Genomic DNA, 22,589 nt, shown 5'->3' on the forward strand with positions numbered 1-22,589 from the left:
CTTCTCATAGGGGGGTTGTCTGATTGTTGGGTTTTTAGCTCTTATACTGTGGGGTCTTTACTGGACAGGATAAAGCATTTTGCGGTGACATTATAAAAATTCAGTTGAACTGAATTAAACATTCATTTCTTTTCAAAAATTTGGAAAACCATTGCATTCCCTGTAAATTCAGTTTCAAAACTGACTGACATTCCGACTCTGTTTGTGTTTCTCCAGGTTATTAACCAGAATGCCCTCCGAGGACCGGCACCTATCCTCGAGCTGTGGTTCTTATGTCAAAACTGAGCCTTCCAGTCCTTCCTCCTCGCTCATAGACACTGGCAGTCACCACAGCCCCAGTGGCAACTCTGACGCCAGCGGCGGCTACGTTAACGTTGGCAGTGGACGGTCACACACCCTGGACTCCCCCCCAATGTTCAACCCAGGCATGCTGGGAGGCGGCAGCGCCTGCTTACGCCGCTACGAGGAGTGCTCCGGCGGCATGGCCGATGACTCGCCAATCAAGTGCGAGTACATGCTCAATGGAATTCCCAAGAGGCTGTGCCTGGTGTGTGGCGACACTGCCTCGGGGTACCACTACGGAGTGGCCTCCTGTGAGGCCTGCAAAGCCTTTTTCAAAAGAACGATACAAGGTATTTTCCCCCTTTCCCACTTTTCCTTTCACATTTCACTGACTCACCTGAGCTGTCAGTAAAACTGTCTTTTAGGTAATGGGTTCTTTGTATTTTTGTTACAATTGGAGACAAGTAAAAGCACAACCGCAGCAATAGAAAATATGAGTAAAAATGTCTGCTTTTTGGATTAACTATAACTTGTGAATACTTAGAAAAATGCTCTGTGGTGCTCCCATTTACTGCTTAGACCATGCACTGCATTTTTGCATTTTTTGTTTGTAGCTGTTTAAGTACTGGTTTATTTTAACTACATTAGACACAATAATATTCATTCACAACACCACAGCTAACCAGATAAATCAGAGGATGTGGAGAACTGATCGATAGAAGAGAAATGAAGAACCCACACACATTAAAAATTTTACAGTTTTCATTTTATTTTTTATTGGTTTTTTTCTGTGGATTATCAGATCAATCGATATTGACGGCCTCTGTTTTTTGGATTTTCAAAATAAGTAGCAAAAAAGAAAACCACTTGTCGATAGGTGTTACCAACTCACAGACATCAAAACAGCGACAGGTGAACAGCGCCAGATAAAAATGTTACATTGTTATCTTTTTTTCCCTTAAAGTGGCCATAAAAAAACAATGATTTGTATTTCTTAATATGTTATTCTAAAAAGTAAATTATTGCTAAGGTTGTTACATGAAAGCATTGAAGTAAAGAGATGAATAATTTTAGTGAAACTGAATTTTAATCAAACATAAATTTATACTTAAAACAATAAATTCCTGACTTTCCACCAGTACTTTTAAGCAAGGTGTATTTTCACTCTTGTCACAATAGAGAAGTGCTACTTTTTTAATGATTTTAAATACTTTACGTTCACTTGAATACGTGGTCGTGCGTGTCACAGGTTCCTCAGTGCTTTCATGGGGCTAATACGATGTGGTGTCTACCGCAGGCATTAGGCCCAGACCGCAAATCTGCTCTAGTTTGTGATTTTTGATGTCTTTGCATGCGAATCATACATCTGGCACCGAATCTGCCATGTGTGGGATCCGTTCCAGAGTAATCTTTTGGACAGAGATAATGCGCCACTTTTTTTTTTTTTGATTTGATTTGCAGCATTTGTGTCTGGATACATGGAGTCAGAGTGAGGGCACATTAAGTCAGGCAAATTTGAAAAGTATTCTGCCTAAATCCCTCTCAATTACTGAAGCACGAAGAAACAGAAGAAGCATCTTTCGGCACTGTTTTTTCCTTTTATTTTATTGGCTTTTGTTAAAATCCAAAACAGCGCATTACTGTCAGAATAAAGATGGAAAACGTGGGACTGATGTGAGAGCTGGTTACCTCACTTGGTCTTAAGAGTGAAACTCTTCGGCACTCTCTCTAATTACATCACGTTTACAAAATTCTGACTTTTTCTAATAACTCTTAATGTGATGATGACAAATATACCAAGCCTCATCCTGATATATATAATTTTTCTTTTTCTTTGGCAGCGAGGTTTTTTTTCTAAAATTTTCTAAAATATCCTATTTCTCATTATTAATTATCAGACATTTCTAAAAGAAAAACACACACAAAAAATAGAGACAGCAAAGACATATTTTCCAAAACTTATTATTTATTTACATTTTTTTGGCTGCCCATTTTTAGGAAGGCCTTTCCTGGCTTAATTAGCCTATATGAAAATGGCTGGATTGTTTTATCTTAGGAGAATTTTCACTTTTCATGTACAAGAGGCTAAAGCATCTTTGGATCGGGAGCATCAGAAAATGTAGGAAACCCCTACTTTCTTTCAAGTCATCAGCACAATATCTGTTGTTCAGTCCGCATGCTACACTTTGTTGGGTTTTACTGAATGTTTTTGGCCTTCTGTCCAAATCCTGCATGCCTGTTTATGATCAATCATTGGTAGTTAAAAGGCTGCTCGTGCCCCAGTAATGCTGATGTGTGACTTTGCATTGTCTTGCCGAGACCTCTCTCTCTCCTTCTCATCTTCTTCCTCGTCACTGTAGTCTTCTTCTTCTTCTTCTTTTCACTCTCCTTCTTGGAGGACAGGCCTGTAATGAGCTTAATCTGTCCGTCATTCGTCCTGAGCCACGGGAGTTTCAGTCAATAACAATCAGTGTTGGGTGACTGTAATTAAGAACCAGGCATTTCATTGGGAGAAAGTCAAGAAAGGAGGGTGGGAGGTGTGGATCCGTTCCTTTTGCCCCCAGGCCCCTCAAGCCCTCACCCAAGGGGAAGGAGATGGGGTCCAATTAGAAGCAGAGGCACGTGTTGTGGTGGCAATAACAGAGGAAGGGAACAGCGAGACAGAGACGCTGAAGAGTCCTCTAAATAAAGGCGGTGGGACGAGGGATGGGGTAGGTGGTCATTCACAGAGAGGAGAAGCTGCTTTAATGGAATGGTAATCAGGAAGGGGGTCCCGGCCTCGGTAAAGGAGGAGGACAGGAAGAGGTCCAACTTGAGTGGAGATGCACGTGGATAATAGCATAGCATAATAATATATCAAAATTTAGAGGGAAAATAAGAGAGGTTAAGGAAGGTTATTAGAGTGGTTGAAATGTCCTTTGAGAAATAAAGGTGGACACAAGACCTGATTAACTAAGAGGGTTGCCGACAGTGAGCTTTTAGAGGTAGGCAATTTAAGTCTATTGTGGACCCTCGTCTCACCCACCCACACCCAACAAAAAACACACACATGCAGGTCATATTTGACCTATCCTGTTATTTTTGGATTACTGTTTGATTTTGAAGGAAGAAAATTTGATATCCAAGCAAGTTCATCAACCTCAGAAGGTCATGAAATATTGCATGTATGTAGTACAGAGAATAAGTTCAACATTTCAGGCATGCAGCAAACTGTAATGTTGTCTGCTTGTTAAGGCAAAGCTCAGAATCACTGCCTTCAGTTAGTGAAAAATAACATATTGCTCGGTGCTCTACAACAATAGAACAAACAGCAGACGTCAAGGAGGCAGCTGAAGAAAGATGAAAAAAATGAAAACTATTGTGTTTCATTTTGTAAAACCGGAATTTTATACTCACAGATTTATTAATGCCTTTCAACATATCACATCATTTTCATCATTTTGTGCTTGTGCAAAATGTGGTTATGTGATTTAACGTGAATTAGATTTTCTTTATGTATACAACATGCATCATATATAACATGTGTGTATATATATATATATATATACATATACATATATATATATATATATATATATATACATATATACATATACACATATATATATATATATATATATATATATATATACACACACACACATTTATTCTTAATTGTCTCTAGTGTGAATTGTGGGACATTACTGTGCATTAAAAAGTATTAAGTGTACTCATTAGATTATGTAATTTTTACCATAAGAATTTACCCTCTAGTATTCGCACTGAGAATAAAACTAAAGTACTATATATTAATACTGCAAATATTATAACGCTCTTGCTGCATGCAGTTAGTTTGCAGTGTAGTATGCAGTAAGGTACATGGCGTGCATCTCTACATACGAGCGCTGCAGTGTACTTTATTTCCCCTCTGCTAATGCCTCTCAGTTTAACAGACTTTACCTACCCCGAATCCAGCAGCAGCCTCTGCCAACATGCTGGCGTGGTGCCCTCGGCCCCTAACTGTGCGTGTGACCCTGCTGGCACTTTCGATGCCAGGGATCCTGACAAATGTTGGCACCTTCTCCTTGACCAACAGGGGGTTGTGTGTGTGTGTGTGTGTGTGTGTGTGTGTGTGTGTGTGTGTGTGTGTGTGCTCCTCTGGCAGACCTGCAACAGACAACACCTGGTTTGCTGTTTTTAGGTACCATTAATACATCTCTGGACTTACGGGACATTGTTCAAACAGTCAATCATGGGGTTACGGATACTTGGGAAAGAGGATTTGTCACTGGATTCTTGGTGTCGTGTCAACTTTTGAAGTGTGTGCGTAATGATTTGGGGAAAAAATAAATAAAAAAAACTCTTAACCGGAATCAGGTGAGAAAGACGGGCAGCGGTTAAATTCCAGCAGATTCAATATGTCTGCATTTTCTGGCTGTTTTTGGATCTGAGTGATTAAATTGCATAGGAAATATTTCCATAGTGAGCCAACAACCGTCAAGACGACTTGAATAATACATCGAGCTTTGCTACATGATATCGCAGTCTTAGATTGTCCAGTCTAGCAGCAGCTCCTGGTCTTTGCTGGAGAACATTATGCAGAGTGCTCAGCTGTGCGTCCGTCTCTTAGCCCCGTGCTGTTGAGGGAGGGCAGTTTTCCCATCATCCTTTAGGTGAAGAAGGATGGGCTGGAAAGGGTCGTGGTGAGCGTTGCAGAGAGGACGCTCTGCATTAATGAAGCTAATTTATCTGTGAATCAAAATTTGAGTGTGACTGCGGGGCGGGTAGGTGCTTTTTACATGCCCCATCAAAATGCCACTAAACCCTCCTCTCCTTCAGGAGTGTCACACGGGGTCACCTTGGGACAGGTGTGTGTGCGTTCACAGGCACACATGTGCACACACGTGTTGTGTATTTTGCAGTGTTCTCACTCCGCGCCTGGTGTGATTTGATCTTCCTGCCAGCGCAATAATTCCAAAACAAATTATTCCTAATTGCTGATGTATATCTTTTAAGCACACAGAATAATGGAGTCCTTTTTTTCCAATCCTTTTCCAGGGAATATCGAGTACAGCTGTCCGGCTACCAATGAGTGTGAGATCACCAAAAGGAGACGAAAGTCTTGCCAGGCCTGCCGCTTTATGAAATGTCTTAAAGTTGGCATGCTAAAAGAGGGTGAGTACTGGTTTTTCACACAAGCTCACACAACATATATATATGTGAGTGTGTGTTTGCTTTATCCTTTTATTTTTACTCTGCCCCTTGTCAAAGCTGCATTATTTGGGGTCTCTGTTCAGTGCTGCTCCTCAGCACTACGAAAAAATCTAAGTACTGTTGTATCCATGGTTGTATATCACATAGGAAGCAGCGTGAAGCAGTTGAGTTCACAGTTCGCAGAGTGACGAGGGCTGCGGTGGATGAATGCTTTAAAGACTTTTGTCTGGAGTCTGTGTCCCTTATAAAACCACACACATGTAATTTTTAGACTTAATTTCAGTCACACTGTGGCTAAGCTTGGGTAACAAAACTAGCTCTTTATGTGCAGGAAAAGGTTATAGTTGAGGTGTTAGAACGCCTTTCTGGCAGTGAGTGCTTGGGTTCAAGTAACACTTTTGGCTACGGACACCCCGGTGCTTGTCTCTGTGATGCCGTATATGCCATGCTATATACTCCCTGGTGTAAATAGCCACATTAACTTTTCCACCCACTGGTGCAAATAGCATTGTTGGCTATTGACACCTTGGTGCTAATAGCATCTGTCTAGATTAATTAACTGTCACATCAAAATCCTAAAGATCATATGCTTCTTAGGCAGCTTTCTCTGTTTATTAGTATATAAACTTTAGACTCTCCTCTATGGCACCAAATTGTCTTGTGATTCTATATTTTAAAATATATGAGATGGTGTAAAGATTTTATGATCAAGCTGAAATCAGGAGGTTTGCCTATATGTTAGAGTAAGCTGTCTGTTTTTCAATGGTTGTGGATCTGTGATGGTCACTCCGGTCTAGAGGATGGTCAGTGATATTAAAGCCAGCTGTGGCCTCAGGGAGACACCGGTGACATCACCCACAAGCCTTACTTACTTCTCCTCACACTGCCGAGCCTCTGAGTGTTTAACTCAGCCGGGTGGAAAAAGCTGCTGAGCTGGATATTCTTACCAAGACCGACTGAGATGTGTAACAGTACTCTTAAAAAGCACAGGCTGTTCCCCCAAGACTTCCCTCTCCCCTGGGCTCTGGGTGTCTCTCTCTCCATCTCCCACTCTGTCTGTCTGTCTGTCTCCCTTCCCCTCTCTTGCCTGCCGTATTGATCCACTAAATGCTTTCCGAATATCCCACCTCACTTCCTGCACGTGTTGTTTTTCCTCCAGTGTGAGTCCTCTGGGAGTACAGAGGGAAAATCTAGCCGATAGATTTTCTTTTTTTCTTTTTTCTTTCCACGGGAAGAGCATTTTTTTATCTTTTCAGTTTGCAGAGCGAGAAGAACTATCCTACACCAATGCAAAGTCTATGAAAAGTCTAAATCATGCTATTTATACGCAGAGGGCTTGTGCTGAGCTTGGACTTCAGTGAACATTTCTGGACAGATGTCCATGAGAAAAAACAAAATCTCAAATTGCTGAAATACAGCCTATTTTAATTACATTTCTTTGTCTTATACTGAAACAAAGAATAATTTTTGAGCAACTGTGGTACGAACGCTGTATAGGACAATAAATGCACACTGACAGTAACAGTAAATTAATTGAATAATGTGCTGAAATAATCAGAATCAGAATACTTTATTGATCCCTGGGGGAAATTATTTTTTGTTACAGTGCTCCATTTTAAACCAACATTAAAACAAGACAGACAATACACTAACTAAGAATAGTACAATATATACATATATATATATACATACATACATACATACATAAGTCACTTATAAATAAATAGTTGGAAAAGGCAGAAGTGTAGGCTTTCCATAGGTGTTGATGGCATAAAAGATATAAGAAAATAAAGATTTAGAGAAAAAGAAGCAAAGGAATTTTTAAAATATTTCATTCACACATTAGGATTTCTTTATTTCTACCAACATTAAGATTAAGTGTAATTGATTAGAGGAATGACTGCATCGTACATTTTATTAGGACGTAATATGTGCTCTGATAGCATTAATGTGTGTGTATGTGTTTCATAGTCCACACTGAATCCTAAATTAAAGAAACATACGATTTATAAATTTATTTATAAGCTCCACATAGAGAAAAACAACTGTTTCCTAAAAATAAAACTATGGCCATATAGTTTTGTACACATCTGGTAATAGCAGCCTGCACAAGTTGACTGAAATTTGTCCCAGTAACACAAGACTGCGTGTCTCTCTTTTAGTTCACTTTCACTGACCCAGCTTCACTGTGACGTAGCTGCGTTTGTTCCTCTCAGACAGAGGGGCCGTCCGTTCTGTTTGGCATAACGCTACTATTTATACATGCAGCCATTTTTTATGTCTTAATCCTGGCCAAAATATCTCACACTGAGCCTTTGACTCTTGGCCAGAAGAAAAAAAAAATAGCAACACATTTGCTTCAGAAATAAAGCTGAAACTATTAGTGCATGCTTAAAGGAAAAACTGTGGGGTATTGTCAGCGGAGAGCCAGGCTAAGCCGGCCAGTGTGTGTGCGAGGCGCAGCGTCACAGCCACCGCAATATGTGGCACAGTAGGCGATTTTCTAAAAGTGATGGTGTTCAATTAAGAGTAAAAAGGACACTTAATCATGGCATACTGCAGTGGCGTGGACTCTTACAGATTTAAGGGGGACTTTGATCAGTGAACCAGTAGGGGGGAGGGGACAGCGGCTAGCCTCACTTTATGCTATGAGATCACCCTGCAACAAGTGACCAAGGGCTGGTCACCGACAAGGAACAATTACATTGTGTAATTTCTTAAAATGTTAACTTAAATGGTGTTTAACACTCTATTATCCTGCAAGGTTAGTTATATCATCAACAGATTCAAACACGGAGGACTAATAACAGAAGGCACAAATGCAGACTCTGAACTGCAAGCAGCAGAGTGACATTGTGGGTAAAATCTAGGAAACACTAGCAAGGATTATTTCATAGATTCAATTCAGTTCTATTCTATTTTATTTACATAGCACCAAATCACAACAACTGTCACCTCAAGACGCTTTACCGTAAAATAAAGATCCTACAATAATACAGATAAAATCCCAACAATCAGACGTCTCCCTATGAGCAAGCAGTCGGTGACAGGGAGGAAAAACTCCCTTTCAATGGTTAGAAACCTGCGGACTCCGCTGCAACTGGTTTGAGTTAAGGGGAGGGAGACAGGACAAAAGATACACTGTGGAAGAAAGCCAGAGATTAATAATAACTAATGCAGCGTGGAATGAATCCAGAGGACTTAAAGACAACAGCACATTCCACAAACAGGAGATGGATACACTGAAAAGAATAAGGAAGCGTAGTGTTAAAGTATTCGCTTAATAAAGAAGGTTTCTATTATCCTCACAATTATCCAGACTCAGATTTGAAACGCAAATCTTTTAAACCAACAAAGACGAATGTTTGAGCGTCTACTGAAGGGATATTTTGAAGACACCCACAATTGTAGTGATGCCTCCACAGTCCAGACCTAAATACAATAATTACAGAGAAACCAGAAACCAGTTAACTTGTGTTTTATATCCATATCCAAGCCAGACCTAATCAGTTTGGCCCAAATATGTTTTGTGAGATCGCAGTAAACCTTGATCTTTGACATAAAAAAATAGCTGACTGACTCTCTGATGTGGATGAACTGAAAGCTTTTCCAGCTTAAAAACAGATTTTTTAGGTGTAAACTCATGATTGTGGTGTCCAAACAGAAAAATGGTTTTATGTTGAAGGTTTACACATTTGAGCAAATTTCATTTTTCGTAGCAATCCTTGTCAATATTAAGCAGGCTTGTGTTTTTTTTACTTCTTTCCTTTGAAATGAAACCATTTTAACTTTTTAATTAATAAAATGTTTCCAGATACGTTTCTATTTTAACTATTATAATCTTCAGCTATTAACAGGTAAACATTGATAAATACATAAACTGGATATTGTAAGTTTCATAAGTTATTCATTTGTTCCCATTGCAAATTTCCCTCACGTTGGCAGTGGCTTCCTAAAAAACGCCTCCCTCGGGGTGCTGTGAGAGTTATATATTGTGATGAGTTACTCTAGAAGTTTCCAATATTTCTCTTCCTCGTGCCAGTCGTGCCATCCTGACTTTTAAAGGGTAGCTGCCAGGGATTTTGAGCCCCATTAGTGGGTGGGGAAAACCCTTCTGCTGTGCGCCACCTGCCACTAATCAGCTGACTTTACTTCTTCGAACTTGGTTTGGTGGCTTCAGGTGTGATAGGGGTCTAAATAAATCAGGTATTCTAGCTGTGGCCAGTGCCAACATAATGCAAAGGGAATTTATGGATTATGCTTAAGGGTATGTTGAGCTAAGCTGTCTGTTTAAGATGTAACAGATTATTATTTTTCCAAGAAAATCGAATAAATAATATAGATGACAGGCCTCTCTCCTGGTTCGGCTTTACTGCTTTGTCAAAGCAGAGCACCTGGATGAGCCGGGTGGACGGCAGCGAATGGCAGCTGTTCGAGGAAGCCTCATTCACTGACCCCTCAAATGTACAGCTGAGACTGATGAAAGGTCACAGGTCAGTGGAAAAACTTTCACGTAATTACAACTCACGGAAGGTATGGTGTCAGTCACAACTGCCAGGAGTCAGTGCCCCCAGCTAATAGCGGCGCTAATATCCCATAGCATTACTGTACGGTGTTAAATGATGCAAGAATCTACCGCGTGTGCATTTTTCAATTTCCGCTTTGAGTCACATCCTGCTGAAGAAGAGAGATGGATTCTTTTTTTCTTTTTGTGCCAGTAAGCATGGGTATCTATGTTGGTCCTTGAACAGGTGTCCGATCATCATGTTAACAAATTATCGTGTTCAAAAACCAAGTCCCACTGGAACAGAAGCATATCGCCTTATACCCACTGAGTGTCTGTCCTGGAAGAAGCAGGTCTGAGCATAAAAGGCGCTTACAGTTTGGTCTTTTAGTCACTACTGGTGGGTTCTAGTTCAGTGATGTTAGCTCGGTGTTTCTGTGGTTTATTCTTTGCATGCTGGGATTTTCTGACATCGCTGTAATGTGGTGGATGAACACAAGCTGCCAGACTATTTTGGCAACCTACACCGCTGTCTCGCCCTCTCCTAACCACAGATAGGGATCAGCAGTCTTTCCTGAGCGAACGTGGCTACCAGGGTAATGTTACAGCCTTATTTTCCTCCGGCCACATACACAAAAGATTAGTAAAGCCATATCCAATATCACAGACTGTCAGGTCCCTTCCAAATCAATAGGCTTAAATCAGAAACCAATCTATATGCTAAGATTACATCACCATAATAAAGATATACCCAAAGTCTATACTCTGTGGGCGTCTTCAGAACCAGAATTTTTAGCATGTGTTGGTCTGCACCATTCGAAGTACTTGAACTATAAGTGAGAAGGACCCCTCCCTTCTTGCCACTTGTTTTTTCTTGTACCGTAAACTTGTCTATCTAACAGCACATGTGTGGGGGCTTGTTTGCTTTTTAGGGTGTCAGAGTAGCTGGCAGAATGCAGCTGAAAGTCAGCGCCCACCCAGAGGCTCTGCACTGGCCTGTCCTCACTGTCTGGCAGGTGATAGATCAGACACGGAGGCTAACACGTGTTCCTCCGAAGAAAAGGATTTAGCGAAGCGCTGACCTCATAACAACCCTTCTATACATGTACTCGCTTCCCGACACACATGTTAAAATGTATATCACCCCTGACAAGGGGCTCAGAATCGCTCCTTGAGGTCCCATGCTTGTCACTGACACCGTTCTAGCTTTTTAAAAACATTTTATTTTGTCCACTACACCAGCTTCAACTTCATGAATGATCTCGGCCCTTCTCGAGCTCTGCAGATGTTTTTTATTAGAGCTGCATCTGTGGTTAGGGCGGCACTGCGAGACAAAATAATAGCCCTTTGTGGACACGCTGGCTCAGATTTATGTAAGTGTAAAACATGATAAAGAGTGATACAAGTGCCATGGCAGTTACGGTTAAGCAGTGCCAGCATTGCCAGGCCACCGGGAGGGGGTTGCAGCAGATGGTGCGCCATGTTAATACCCAACCCAATCCAGTTCCCTTCAACTTTTTGTGTCGTCTTTTCTTCGCCTTTCCCTTCTTATTTTCAGCCCACCCAGACTTAAGAAAAAAACCCGATGACAGCCTTTACTGTAGCTCTTTCTGACTTTCCAGATCAGATGTTGAGAGGCAGCCCTGGAAGGGCAGAGCGGCTGCGCTTTGCAAAGGGTGAGCAGGCTGCGTCGGAGGGGGCTGCACGCCACATCCCTCTGATTTTTCCCAGCTAAAATAGGGAGCTCCTAATCTCCCTTTGGCAGCGTTAGCCAGCCAGCCAATTCTGACACATTCTCTCGAAAGAAGCGCCTCTGACAGGTGAAAGGCTGAAAATAGTTGAGAGTGAGAAGCTTAAACACGCATGTACACACGAGCACATGTTCACATAGTAACACACAGTCTCGATATGAGACACATGCACCTTTCAGTGATGACAGCTGCTCTGTAGAGCATCTTTTTGTACCAGAAGAATGAATCTCATTTATATCATGAATGTTTTTTTGGACACTTTTTTTTGTTTTTGCTCAACCTTCTGTCTTCCTTTGTGTATTTTTGTTTTTCTGGCTTCAGTTTTACATTGAAGACACTGCTGATGTGGGTGTTTTTCAGCATATAGACCGATGTTTCTGACCACATTGCGAAGAATGTGGATTTAGACAATTTGGGGGGGGGCTTTAGGCCGAAAATTTAATCACATACTTAACTCAGATTTCATTTTGATGTTTGTGTTTTAAGGTGGACTTTAAAAATGTTATTATGTATTCTTAAGGGCCGTTTTTTTGTCATTTTTTTCATTGTGGGCATAAAATGAATATTTTGGCAGCTGCTATGGTGAAATAGATATCTGTCGATTTAATGTGCAAATAATAAACGCATAGCAAAATAATCCGCAGGACACACCCGGCGCACCCGCGGCCAGCGCATGAAGCGAAACACTGTCACTTTAATAAGAAATTTGCCTTAACGTTTTAACAAGTCAATAAATGTTGTGTATGTGAAAGCAAAACAGATCAGGTGGCTGTAAAGATTGCTCCAATGTAAATATGCCTCATCGTCTTGCCACACACATGTGCACGCACACAAACACACTCACATAGCAAGAATAGACTTTCAGCCAAGTATCTCAGCCCGTCTTTCTCGCAGTCAGCACAAAGTTATGAGCGTGCTGTAGTATGTGAATTCATATTATCCAGCACACACATTTCTTTTACCCCATAACCTCACCCATGCATCCATACTTTGCCTGTCACGCTTTATGAAAGGCCAGCAACCATAAAAAAGGATCTGGATGCCTTTAAGATGATCTGTGGACCCGCCTGGCCCCCGCCGCCCCCAACCCATGTCAGAGGCTCTCGTCTGGACCCGCATTGTCTTGAAGCGCGGAGGCCGATGTGGTTTTGGGCCTGAGGTTAGGAATGCGGTGCTGACGATGACACACACTGCCCCCCTCGCACCCTCTCCGGCCCTCTTCCAGGGGCCTCATTCAGCTGTCTTGTTGTGGTCATATTCTCAGTACTGTTCCATATCACATGGGGAGGAGATAATCCCGCACTGGTGAGATCAGGTGGTCATTGGGACAGGCAGGGCCGACAGAGAGAGGATGTACAAATTGAGAAAGAAGAAACCATCAGAAAACAGATATATTCATCCAAGCACAGCAGATTGTTCTGTTTGATTTTCCAACCCTCCCACTCTTCAGCCTTATCTAACCCTTGTTTTTTTCCCTTGTCGTTGTCCCTGCCCTCCTGCCTCGGGTCTCTGCTGTTTGGAGCGCCGCTAAGCTGTAAACTGAAACTGGTTAGCGCTGAGCTCTTAATTCTTGTCAGCGTCTATTAATTATGGGCCAGTTGGATGTTCGAGTTCAAACAGCCCCCGCGGATCTTGGAATTCTAACTCTGGCTGTTTGGTCACTTGTCGCTTGTTGTAGCTACATGACCTAGCAGCCCACGGCAGGGAAACTGGTGTGTGTGTGTGTGTGTGTGTCAGTGTGTGTGTGTCTTGATAATGTTAGGGGCAAAAGCAGCAACAATTCACTGTCAGTTAGCCTTACAAGAACATGCTGCATGAATTCGGTTTTGGTACCTTCTTAATATATTTATGCATTAAACAAGCTTATTATTGTGAAAGGCTTAACTAACTGCATAACCCTTTATTAGGCCTCTGTGTACCATTAAATAGAGAGAGAGAGGCTCCTGAACTGATTTAATATCTGGAGTACATGCACACTGTTTCCTGAAGCCCAATTTATCATTTTAAATTTAACTTAACCAAGAGTAATGCTAAAAACAACCACTAAAGCTCCATCTATCGCAAACCCAGCTCCTGCCTGCCTAACTGACTAATTAAAACCGCATCCACATGTGTTCAAAGAACAAGAAGTCTATTTGCAAGCCTTATTGATTACTTTAAGGCGTACAAATGGAAAGCTGTGTTAGGAGAGGGGCTCTCGATTTAGCTTCAATCTGCCAGGCATAAAATGATCTCACTGTGTTTGCTGGGAAGAATGAGCTCCCTCTGGGCACGGTGGGTAATTAGGTTAGTGGATAGTCGGTGTCAGGAAATTGAAAGACCATCCTAATCGGATTCTTTTGTTTCCAGGGGAATCAAAGGAATTTATATGAGTCACTGGGAAATCTCACACGACTTAATTCCACTTGACCATGTAAAATCTGTTTGCTCTCCCTCAGTGCTCAAACAACTTTTAATGCAAACGTATCAATTCAGGAGACAAGGTGCATCCAGCCCGCATCCTCTGTGATGGCTTTGAAGATAATCCTGCATGTGAATGCTTAAACTTCCACTCAGAAGTCCTGCTTGATGGTTGAAAGGTTAAAAATAAAGGAATGTAACTGTTTATGTAGATAAATGACAGAAAAATGCTGTTATCCTAATTTTTGTACTGTATATTATATGAAGAATGGTTATATAGTATTTGTCATATACAGGGTAGAAAATTAAAAACCCTGAAATGCTCGTGAGAGTCTGATGACACAGCAAAATAGGTCAAGTTTCCCCCCCAATAAATAGGCTACAGTTTTATAATAAGCTGTAGCAAATACGATGCCATAAAATAGGTCGTTATAACTGAATGTAACTTTCAAAAATTAAGCATATAAAAAGAAAGTGAGAAAGTCAGCAGCAACGCCTACTTCCAAACATAACAAGTGAAAAGTTCCCTTTTATTTTATTTTGCTACGTAATCATTACGTTTTGTGGATTCGTCAGAGTGGCTTTGGTTTATCTTATGCATACGTGATATTTTTAATTATTTTTCTTTGCAGGTGTGCGTCTGGATCGAGTGAGAGGGGGGCGTCAGAAGTACAAGCGGCGGTTGGATGCCGAAAACGGCGCCTACCTCGGCCTCACCCTCCCCCCTCCAGCCAAAAAACCACGTGAGTTGCTTTTTTGTTGCTTTTTTCTTTTTTTCATTTAAAATCTCACTCAGTAACAATGTGTGTATTACCTGAGCATTACAAAAAGCATTAACTTTATTAGTTAATATGATGGGACATAAAGCTGTGAAATGAATCCCCTTGAGGAATATGATGAGATGAAGATGAAGATGAGATTGATGTGGCACAATATGATCATATTTTAGGCAAACACTGTTGCCTAAAACTGTCGCACACCACAGTACATTTATATTCCTTCACGCCCTCCGTCCTTCTCTCTCTCTCGCTCTCTCTGTCTCTTCCCCCTCTTAGTGACAAAGATCGTCTCTCATTTGCTGGTGGTGGAGCCAGAGAAGATCTATGCCATGCCTGACCCCACCATGCCGGACGGAGACATCAAGGCTCTGACAACGCTTTGTGACTTGGCTGACCGCGAGCTGGTGGTCATCATTGGCTGGGCCAAACATATCCCAGGTAGAAACATGTGACTGCTCTTGACTGAACCTGTCATCAGGGCTCTGGCTTTCCAAACACTTGTCTTAATGTGAAATTTCAGACATAGGTGCTTTTTATACAGGCCATCTATTAAGTTGCTAAAAAAAAAAAAAAAAGGTTCACGTGTGGTCTTGTGCAGTTAGTAAAGCGGAGGAGAAACTGCTCCCATTTGCTCTTTGATTTGCTCAAATGTTACAGTGTGAGATTACTGGAGTACTTCACCGACTGCTGTACATAACCCGCCACCCCCTCCCGTTCATACGCATGCACACACACAGGATAATTAACATCTGCTACTCATCTGCACCTAAGGGAGAAGCTAGTCCCATATTCTAAAATCTAATCAATAAAGAGCAGCTGAAACCTTTGATTTGACTGGGGTGGGGTGGAGTGGGGTGGGAGAGTCTGTGGGGGGGACCCGCCCCTATGTCAATGTATTCCATTTCAATCCCAGACTTAAAGAAAGCAATCCTCTTACTTACTTAAGGAGACTACACAGGGCCTGTGGTGAAATTGATTTATTTAGGGAAATACTGATGGATTTCCCTTCTCCTTGTTGATGAATTCTTAAATAAGACTTGCTATGCAAATGTTCTTAGATCTTCCGTTCTTCTCATCTTTATCGGCTGAAGGAGACACTTTGGACCTCCGCGTGTTCATAAGGAGCACTGGCTGGTTTCAAAGTATATGCAAGCCATTGATCTGGTTAAATAAAGCATGTAAAAGACACACGTGTTGTCAATTCAATTATTATTCAATTAAAGCTAGTAATATTCTTCACTGATGCATTTCTTAAAGGGGTTCCTAATTGATTAAAATAAATGGCAGCAGTCAGGACACAAATTTTATCTTCAGTTGTCTTTTGTTGTGCATTTATTTCAAGGTGATAACAAAAAAAAGCAAATCCTTACGTCAGAGTAAGGAACGAAAAAAGGTCTCATGCTTGCTTAAACACAATTAATTAGTCGTAAAAACAAAAATGAATTTATTCAGAGTAAATAAAAAATGATTTTTTGCCAAAACAATGGAGTTTTTTTCTCTCTGTCTCCTTTTGGGCTGGCACAGTGCTGTCCTATTTGTCCCATTTACTGACTCATCGTCCACACTTAAAGCAAGACTATGAATCGTTTGCTGAGCGGTGGCCCAGAGTAGTTATAGGACGATGGCAAATACGGTTATGGGAAAAAGAAAGTACATCCTCTTTTAATTTTGTGGCTTTACATATCAGGACATAATAAAAATTATCTGTTTAAAATTAAGTAAATAAAGCCTCAAAGGAAATGCACATGACATGTAACCTGTGTCATTATTTATTTGACAAAAACTAAAAGATGTAGAAGTGTGTAAACAAAGTACATCCTTACTGCTTCTGTAGGAAATAGAAAGATAAGTGGCAGCAAGCTGCTACTAATCAAGTTAATTAATTGATCATCAGCGAGGGTGAGCACCTCTGTGAAAACTGAGGTTTTGGCAGTTTGCTGGTCTGCGGTATTCAGATGTGTGTTAATGTAATGCCAAGCAGCAAAGATATCAGGAATGTATGGGCTCAAATTGTGGTCATAAATATTTTGTACTTGTAAATCAAATGCGTAGTTGTGAACTGAGTTTTGTAACCTTGTAAACCAAAATATCTGAAACTTTTATATGGAAAGCGCCACTCCAACAGCCAAACCCATCTGTTCTCTGATTGGCTTGTTAAATTTGTGATTGAGATGACATTGACCAATCAGCTGAAAGGAAGAAAAAACGGGTCAAAATTCGTACTTGTATGTTGAAACTCACACACAGCCAGGAAACTTGAACGCAGAGCTTTACACATAGTTTTTTGTTTTGTATCTGTAAGCAGACCTTAACAAAAAAAAACTGTAACTTGTGTAAATATTTTTACAAACACAAATCTTTTTTACACACACAAACAAATTCTCATCTACGAATGCACAAACATAAAATTTTCAGATATTTTGGTTTACAAGGTTACAAAACTCAGTAGTACAAAATATTTATGACCACAATTTGAGCCCAATGTTCTTGCACATCAGTCTGGTAAGAGTTAAAGTTTGTTTTTTTTTTAATTGAACTCCAGTGAGAAAGCTTATTCACGGGTGGAAAAAGGATCAAGGTGTTGTAATGGCCCAGTCAAAGTCCAGACCTCAATCTCATTGAAATACAGGGGACCTTAAGAGAGCTTGACATAAACAAACCTCAATGGGCTAAATCAGTGGCGTAAAGAAGGTTACAATGATTTGATGTCATACAGAAAACAGTTACTTCAAGTTATTGTCACTAAAGCCGGTTCTACTAACAACTGAATCATGGGGCGTATTTATTTAGCATTTTGGCTTTGTTTAATAAATAATGACACTTATATGTCATTTTGTTGTTTGCCTTCAAAGTAAAAGTTGACGCTTTTGAAATGCATTGGCTGATGCAGGAAAATTTACTCTAATGGTAAATATTTTTTATTTCCGGTTTGCGTTGTACTTTTTTAAGTTTAACTAAAGCTCAGAGAGATGTCTGCAAGTATTTGCAGTACTTCCATGCAAACTACTGACAACCCTGGCAACTAACTAGGGACCTTACCTGACAACCTTATGACCTTTGTTTGCCAGATGGTCGTTGACAGGCTCGTGTGATTGAGGCCTTAGCAGTAAGAAAAGTTCAGGAATGGAGAATGACATTAGGAGACAACTCCTCCACATTATGTGTCAATTTGCTGTAGACCAGTGATTCTCAAATGTATGCTGTGTTCCACTAGTGGGGCACCTAGCCACTTCATCCACAGTCAGCCAAGTGGGCAACCATCTGAAAACAGCATCGATTGCATAGTGGAGTAACATGAAGGAAGTTACCTGTTGGGGAAAGCTTACATCATCTGTTTGGACTGTGGGCCAAAATGAGCTGAGCCCAAACCAGCCCTTTGAACTTTACATGAATGTTTAGGAAAAGAGAAGCCTTATTAAACGATTAGCCAATGGAGGGTTGCTGGGGTTTGAGACATGCTGTCTCACCACTCTCGAGTTTACATCGAGAAACAAGCGTTAACAGGAACAAAAGGACCTTCCCTGACCCAAATGCACAGTTTTTGGGTTTTGTTTTGTTTTTGTTTTTTTACTCCTGACCTCTTTTCCATCCAACATCTTGTGAACAAGGGAAAAAATCTAATTCAGGTGTATTTTTCATAAAAGAGCCAAATAGGGTAACTACAGTCAAATTCCTCAATTTAATGGAGCCCCATGGGGCCTGTAATGAATTTTACTGTAATGTTTTTCCACTGCCTTATTCTCATTACATTTTTTTATATATATACATATATATATATAAATATAAATAAAAAAGTATTGATCTTGTATGGTGTGAGGATCTAAATCCAGATCTGTCAGAGTTATTAAAGGCAGCACGTGACACTCTGGAGACATTTTACCCGCGGCCACTGGGTCAAAGTGTCACCAAGTAACGATTAAGACAAAAGGGGTCCCTACAGTTTAACAGTCCACTCCCTCCATTACACTCATAGCCCACTGCGCAAATGGCCTTAACGATGAGGTAATAGGAGTCATTAGCGCAGATCGCTCCATTAATGTGAAAGTCCTTCAGCATCCACATGTGGAGAGCTGGGAAGAAACATGTAATACTCCTTAGGTATTGTGGTACACGTGTTCATTGTGAAGGCTTAAATATTTGTGTTTTACAGCTGGAAAGAAGTAATTTGATGAATTTTTAATCCTCACAGTTTAGTTTGGTTTAGGTTTTTTTGTGTGCAAAGGAGCCAATTAAAAATATTGAAGTTTTTAAAAAATAAAACAAAAACACACATTTTGGCTTCAAGAACATGATAGGAGACATGTTATTGTGGCCCTTGATTTGTAACCACACACACACACAGACCACCTCACAAAGCGTAGACTACATTCAAGTCAAAAGCGTACAGCGCCCTCTATTCACTTTATCTAATGCTCGTTCTTTTTCCTTTCTTTTTCTCTGTTTCTGTCCCGCGCACCCTCTGCCATAATATCTTTCACACACACTCTCTGGCTTCCTTGTTCTCCTGTTCCCCTGGCTCTCCCTCTCCTACTCCTCCTGCTCATATAGGGCCCTCAAGTCTCATTATTACCTCTGTCTTTTTATTAGGCCCATTAGGGCTCTTAGGAGGCCTGTAATGATACTAAATGAATAGAGAGTGAACTGCTGTCTGTTTTAGACCTCGCTCTCAATGACAGCTTCAAGCTTCACTGCCAACCACTCAGTCTCCTCACTGTACTGAGCAGGGCCTCAGTTATCTTACACGCACCTGTATTTTTTTGTTGCATTACCAGAACCCTGCCAAACAGTTCTTTTTTTGGGGACCTGGGGACCTTTAAAGAAATAGGCATATTGCTGACTAACATGCTACATTGGCTAAATATGGGTTTTTACAGTGTTACAGTATTGTAATGTGTTTGGTGAAACGGCAACACCCCTCTCCACACACACACACACACACACACACACACACACACACACACACACACACACACACACACACACACACACACACACACACACACAACAACAACAACAACAGCCTCCCCCTGCAGGTCAATGCATTACTACAAAAGCTGCCCCACAGTTTGCAGAGCACAACATGGTTTTAAAACAGTGAACAGTGTGATAGATGTAAAAGCAACAAAAATACTTCTGATTTTGATTTTAAAGTTAGCAAAAAACAGTCCCTATTTATTTTAATGCTCAAATAAATAGGGACATTTTGTTATATAACTTACTGTCTCTTTCTTTATGGCTAAAAAATTTCATTTTGATTACATTTTGTCAGCGTAGTAAATCTTTTTGTAACTATTAGCATTAAAATGTATTTGATCACTAAAAAAAACAGCAGTTTACATAGTTGGATCAAAATTTTGCAGTGTTACAAACCTTACTATTCCCTATAGCCATGCACTTGGCAATGGGAAGAAAAAGACTCCCTTTTAACAGGAAGAAACCTCAGACAGAACTAGGGGGACGGGGAGGGGCAGCCATCTGCCTCAGTCAGCTGTGGGGAGTGGCGAGAGAAGAGATGAGCGCAGAGCAATAACACACTATAAACACTGAGCAGGTTAGTTGGGCTCGTAACTACAGATCATAAATGTGTAGCTTGTGCAGAGAGGTGCAAAGAGAGAGTACAAAGCACAAGCTGGAGGAGAGAGAATTCAAATTTAATGGCATGCAGTAGTGGCAGATAAATGCTTTTTTCAGGGTCACTGAGATAGTTTAATTATCAAAAAGAAAATTGTCAAGCTTAGTTATAAAAGTAGAGAATGTGTCTCTTTCCAGTCCCTGTTGGTATACTTGCTGTGGCATTTTTGTAACAAGGAGTTCAGCCTGGAATTGAAAAATGTTTGGACTAGTTCTTCTAGTATCTGAGACAGGGTGTTCCTAATTTTGGCAATAATGCACAGAGTGAAGAGGTAAAAGACATACTTTGGTGAAAAATGGCCTCGTTAGCAAAACTTAGCTTAAAAGAGTTAGCAGTAACTTCTGAGTTTTAGGCATTTATGGGTATTTGAGTAGCCCTCTATTTACATGTATTCAGTCTTTTTTTTACAGTTTTTTTACAGCGACCCTCTATACTATAGATTAGATTAGATTCTATAGATTAGTGTCATAATTTTCCTTTTTGATAAAGCATTTGTTAGAGGTGGATCAGGTGACCCTATATCCTCCCATAGTTATGCTGTAGGCTGCTGTTTCTTCTTCACTCACATTTTTTCACTTACTATGTGTTTATACACCACTCTGCATCTAATTATTACTTATGCTTTGGAAAACAGCCAGAGATTAATAATATCTTTTGTCGTGTCTCCCTCCCCTCGCCCCCAAACAGTCATGACAGACGGCTGCCTCTCCCTGACCCTGGTTCTGTCGGAGGTTTCTTCTTGTTAAAAGGTTGTTTTTTTTCTTTCCCACTGTCGCCAAGAGCTTGCTCATAGCACTTTGTCTGATTGTTGGGTTTTTGATGAATTATTGTAGGGTCTTCCTACATAAAGCGCCTTGAGATGATGGTTTTTTTCCACTATATAAATAAAATTGAGTTGAAGTAAAGTGAACTGTAACCTCCAAAAATTAGGCTTCATTGAGCCCTATAAGTAGTAATTTGCACTCTTGCACTGACATTTTTTTATTCAAAGTGTCTTTTAGGCATTTTCCAATAGTCTAGATTTCTTTAAAATAATTTAAAGAAATCACTTTAAGTTTAAAATAATTTTACCTAAACCTAGTTTCGGGTGCTTCTTTGTTCACAAGGGTCACCACAGCTGATAGCTCCCCATGTTTTTTTTTCTGACGCAACCCTAAAGGGGATTTCTGTCTCAACTGGAATGGAACCAGCAACCTTTTGTTTGTGAAGCAAATGTCTAAGTCACTACACTATGAAGACGCATAGCGATAAAGCCTATAGGATGTAAAATTAAGGATTTTGATTTATTCAGCTAACAAGTAAAACATAAATACTCTAAAACCCTGTAGTTTAGCAGAACAGCGTCGCTGTTCATGTTCTTCATCTCCATGCAGAGAGACTGCAAACACAGAGATGCTGACGTTGCCTGGTTTGCTCAGTATTGTGTCATGTTTGGTCAAACGGCATCAAATCACTAGGGTGAAATATTGATATTTCATCAGGGGGATTCACCCTCCACAGTGACACTTAACTCAGCCACCTCCAGGCGACGCACATCCAGCTCCAGGCTAACCCAAGGGAAACCAGGAAGTCACTAAATTGCTTCAGTAAATTGAGTGTTTAAAAAAAAAGAGAAAAGAAAAAGGTGGCCAGGAGTGCTGGGGGAAAATAAGGGAAATATATGCATGTCTTCACCAATGAGTCACAAAATGAAAAGCACAGTGCAATGTTCTGCTGGGAAAACCTTTAGTCCTGGCCTCCATGCAGATGTTACTTTGACATGTCACAAGTTCCAAAATTGCACAGGAGCAACTGGAGGAATTTTACAAAGAGCTCGAAACTTTATTTACAAAGTCCAGTTGAGCATCTGTCCCACATGCAAAAACAGCCCAGGTTCACGAAGGCCACACCCAGCAGCTCTCAAGACTCAAAGCATTTGTTACCAATGTCCTGATGCCTGACACTACAGGTTACCCATGATAAGCAAGCTTTTGGCATCACAAAGGGAGGGCATTCTGCACAATTGGTGGTTTTATGTTGAGGCAGTATATTAAAGGTATGCTACATTA

General features: G+C 40.6%; 1 protein-coding gene across 2 annotated transcripts in view; it reads left to right on the forward strand.

The window, feature by feature from the left end:
- The window catches only part of esrrgb (estrogen-related receptor gamma b), an 84,159-nt gene that overhangs the window by 50,630 nt on the left and 10,940 nt on the right, over positions 1–22,589 (forward strand). For both annotated transcript variants that reach the window (XM_026194907.2, XM_026194904.2), the window contains 4 exons: positions 217–632; positions 5,320–5,436; positions 14,763–14,873; positions 15,186–15,347. In XM_026194907.2, coding sequence (XP_026050692.1) covers positions 230–632; positions 5,320–5,436; positions 14,763–14,873; positions 15,186–15,347 — 793 coding nt within the window. In that variant the 5' untranslated portion in view covers positions 217–229. The remainder of the gene's footprint in view (positions 1–216; positions 633–5,319; positions 5,437–14,762; positions 14,874–15,185; positions 15,348–22,589) is intronic.

The sequence above is a fragment of the Astatotilapia calliptera genome, chromosome 15 (assembly GCF_964374335.1).
Source record: "Astatotilapia calliptera chromosome 15, fAstCal68.1, whole genome shotgun sequence".
Classification (NCBI taxonomy): Eukaryota; Metazoa; Chordata; class Actinopteri; order Cichliformes; family Cichlidae; genus Astatotilapia; species Astatotilapia calliptera.